General features: G+C 37.2%; 1 protein-coding gene across 1 annotated transcript; it reads right to left on the bottom strand.

The window, feature by feature from the left end:
* Nucleotides 1-222: 222 nt before the first annotated feature.
* Nucleotides 223-4,084, bottom strand: EIF3J (Eukaryotic translation initiation factor 3 subunit J; the record flags this gene model as incomplete). Its single annotated transcript, XM_051218999.1, has 7 exons — nt 223-330; nt 2,317-2,390; nt 2,438-2,495; nt 2,530-2,645; nt 2,684-2,912; nt 3,955-4,031; nt 4,072-4,084. The coding sequence occupies 7 exons, from the start codon at nt 4,082-4,084 to the stop codon at nt 223-225; spliced, it is 675 nt and encodes a 224-aa protein (XP_051069362.1).
* Nucleotides 4,085-4,358: the final 274 nt, after the last annotated feature.

Raw genomic sequence — 4,358 nt, 5'->3', positions numbered from 1 at the left:
ACAGTACAGAACTATAGTATGCACAAATCTCAATGTACAAACCATATATCAATTCAAGCAGTTATAGCATACTTATTCCTTAATTACACACTACTGGTGTAAAAAAATAGTTGTTCCATTTTTATTGAAGAAACAACAAGGCGTGAAAAAAACAATGACAGAGATGGTTATTGAGAGGGAAATAATTTTTCATAAAAAACAATAATCTTTAATTGCCCATTCTCACATAAAATCATCATACTCATCTGGGAGAGCATCATCAACACCAAACTGATAATCATTTTCTCTTTCCACTAATAATTTGCCTTTCGTTTTCTTTTTTGTTTTGCTCTAGAATGGCAAGTAGAAAAGACAACTAAATTAAATAATACATAATTACACGACATTTAAAGATAAAAGTTTGCTATTTACACATAAGTTCAAGTATGAGTACTATGTCTGTTTCATATTCAGCTCAATATATAGCACTACAAAGAATAAACATATATTCCTATACCTGTGAGTATAGGTTATATTAAACCTATACATAAGTTAATAAACTAAACATATGTTGATGTACCTACAAAATAGATCGAGTGGATTTCCAATATTTCATTTTATGTTAAACTACCATGTCATAAATTTATGATGAAATGCTATACTTTTCATACAAAGCAAATCGATGACTAGGTGTGTACCATGATTCTACTCGAAAGAGGGTAAAGAATGTATTTTTGCGAGCCCGACCGTTGCTGTTACATTGACGTGGTGGTAGGGTTTGCCCATCGTGATGAACCAATCGAGCTATACTGGCTAGAACGATCGTTCCTCAAGGTCCTACCATGTCAGTTGAAGAGCGGCAAGAATAAAAGCAGCAAACCCAAGATCCTAGGGTGAAGTTGTACTGCTGACTGTACAGAGGTGTGATGGAAGTAGGGTGTTTCCTTCAGACAACCAGTATAACAGCGATGCTGCTTTCCCACAAGAAGAAGTGGGTTAGAAAAGTTCGACCCTAAAAATGCACACCTCACCTTATCCGACGGACTTCCATCTCCGGCGGCAAGTTTCCAATAAATACGGAGCTAGCACGAAAATTACTCACAAAAAGGCCGTATGTGACCGACCTTAAGCAGTTTTCCCTTGAGCACTGCGGTCACGCTCTCAGGGCACTAAGACCACCTCTAACCCGATACCCTTTTCTGATACCTCCAGAAAAACCCTTCCACAGTGTGGGCGACCGGGAAGTGATAACCGCCCTCATACCTCTAACAGCATTCAAGATCACTGTATCCATAATCGATCTCCCCTCTCATTTTTGCGAAACTTTCATGCTCTTTAAAAAAATTTCGTAAGAACAAAAAAATTCACGAACATAGTAAGACATTGGAACGAGAAGGTTGAAAAAAATAAAGTTCCTAAGAAGTAAACCATCGACTGAAGCAGCACAATATTTAGACTGAGTTTTCGATATATGCAATTATTTACTTAAACACCACACCGATGCACTCACCTTTCATCTTCTCTTCAATTTTGGATTTCAGCATTTTTTCACACATACCCTTCCATTGTATTTTTAGATCATGTTTGCAAGGTTTATTCTTTTTTATCATTGCTGTCACATTACTCCGATCTTTTTCGCCACTTATTTGGTTTTTCTCTATTATCGTGACTGGTGCGGTACGCCGACTTGGGTCACGGCAAATCTGTGCCGGGGTTTATATAGATCATTTTTGTGTCTTACCGTACAGACTAGTTTTTGACTTTTCAGTTGTGCTACTCAATTTTCAACTATGGAGTAAACCAAACTATTATTTCTTGAAAATATAAGATTATTTATCTCTTGTGAGCAGTATCTTAGTAAACTAAGGAATTTACTTCGAAAACTGGGTTTCAGACTAAGACATCATCCCACTTAACAGAGTTTGCAGCTCTTGCATCATGCGGTGCAGAGCCCTGAATATGAACCCAGACCTGATAAGTGAGTAATTCATTAGTTGCCTAAAAATCCCAAGAGTCGAAGTTGGACACTACATAATTATCAGTGCACTATGAATTGGTGTCAGTACTAAAGTTATTTGCTTATTATGAATTAGTTTCAAACATTCTTGTTGTTATGGTTCTTGAGTACGTGATTTCTCAAAGAACTGCCATCGTGGATCCCATAATCGACAGAGACCATAGAGATGACTGTGGATTTACACTTAGATAATTATTGCAATATATTAAGTCGAAACGTAAGCTATCTCTACAAACAAACAATAATATAATTATTCATACTAATATGTGACTTTGAAAATAAAACCAAATTCAAAACGTAAAATATTTAATGTTACGTACCTTAACAAGCTTTTGTTTCTCATTGATTAACGCATTTATTACAGTATTTACTGTTCGGAGGGCATCAACTTCCACTTTAACAAAAGAATGACACACTAGACTACAATGAAATTCGACTTACTTTCAATCACAAGATCACGAATCAAACTCTCAGCAAACGCTGTGAAATGAGGGGATTTCTGTTTTAGTTTATTAGGGATCAAAGGTACTTGCCTGTATAGTTGTGATCTTAGCCGCAAGTAGTGAGTGTAAGTGATTGAAATCTTCCTTGGTTTTTGGACAACATGAATCGATTGTTTCTTTATCGTTACTCTGGACAGTAGAAGGACCTATAAAAAACGAATGTTTATTCTACATTTCCACTAACCAAATGTATCTTTTAACAACCCGAGTTCTGCTTCTTCGGCAAGTTTTTCACGCTGCAATTCTGTCACAGGTTGAGAAAGTCTTAATTCCTCCTCCCTTCGCAATTTCTCTTCTCTTTCCTTTCTTTTCTGTTCTTCTTTTAATTTCAGGCGCTCAGATAACGACAACTTAGCAGGAGCAACTGTTTTAGTTGTCTCTGAATCTTTAGGTGGTTCTGCATCCCAAGAATCCTAACAATAACGCGAAAAACGCAGCTTAAATTTGTGAGAATTCCACTCAGTCAGCAATTAAAACAACGCGAAATTTCGTAAGAAAGTGTTTGTTAGACTTTAAGTATTCAGGAAAACAAAAATGGAGATTAGCTCAATGGATAACGGGGGCGAAATAGGAAGCTAAACAGACGCTACATACAAGGCATAGGGGATGAAAAAGTGAAAAAGAAACGGGTTACCGCAGTCAACATTAACCTATGCTAGCTATGGTCTCTGACCACTTATTAAAAATCCGACCAATCGGGAAATTTGAAAACCCTAATGCAACTCAGACCAATAACTGTCTCCATAGTTTACTGTCGAAACGTGGATTTAACAATCAGCTCAAAACTTAGTCTTGCATTGGTTAGGATTGCTTGACAGTGGGTTCGTTACTGCTAGATACCAATATCTAAGTTGATATTTGTTTCAACAGAATTTCGATAGAGTACTTCAATTGTTGAAGCGACCTCATACACAATATGCAACACATATAATGGTTAATCGTTGTTGAACGAACCAGGTGCATACATGCAGAGATATATTAAGCCAGTATGACTGATGCCTAGCATAAAAATGTGACCAATTTCAAATTGACGAACGAGACCTAGGAACAAGTGAGTGATGGTGACGCCTATCCAGATGAAGGCCTGCTGTGTTATATTTTTACCTCCGTGTGTATTTAACTGCTGTAATTTAAACTTTTGGAAAACTCCGCACAGTGGCATTGTTTGCCACGACCACTGATATTAATACGTCGCAAGTTTTTCATTATGGTTTGGCTGACACGCCACACTTAGATATGGTTCGTTCCAAAACCAGTAACATAATTTAGTACATGTCCTTCATCGGGCTAACATCCGGTGAGTTAAGTAGTCGATGTGAAGAGAAAACCTTGTCAACAAGAATCTGGAAGTGTCATGATTGACAAAGTGAGCTACAGTTGATTGCAAATAACGTGGTCCTTGATTCTACATTAGTCATAATAATTAATACTCAGTGTAATACTGAAGAAACTTACAGGAACAGCATTATCTTCCTCGTCGTCCCAATCAACCTTCACTTGTTTGGCAACAAGATCGCTCTCATCTTCATCGTCTGAAAGACAGAGAACATTGAGGCATTTTTATTCACTAACCCCAGTCACCCATGTTGCAGAAAAGACACCTTTTACGCTTGTCACGCCAAAATTAACAACCGAATGTAGCGCGAACCTCAAGGTCTGGATACAGATTCTAAACAGTAAAAATGGTTCGAATGGTTGTCCATTAAATAGGGGAAGCTTTCTCCTAATTGGATTCTGTACCTAGTAGCAGTGAATTACTGATGGCTCACTGAAAGAATGTAATTAATTCAATGGGCTTCGCAATTATGTTTGACACAACAACGTATTTCCATATTTTCCACTTAAAATGGAAGCCTGTT

This window comes from Schistosoma haematobium, chromosome 3, assembly GCF_000699445.3.
Source record: "Schistosoma haematobium chromosome 3, whole genome shotgun sequence".
Taxonomy (NCBI): domain Eukaryota; kingdom Metazoa; phylum Platyhelminthes; class Trematoda; order Strigeidida; family Schistosomatidae; genus Schistosoma; species Schistosoma haematobium.
Note: the sequence above shows the minus strand (reverse complement) of the source record. Positions and strands in the feature narration are given on the sequence as shown.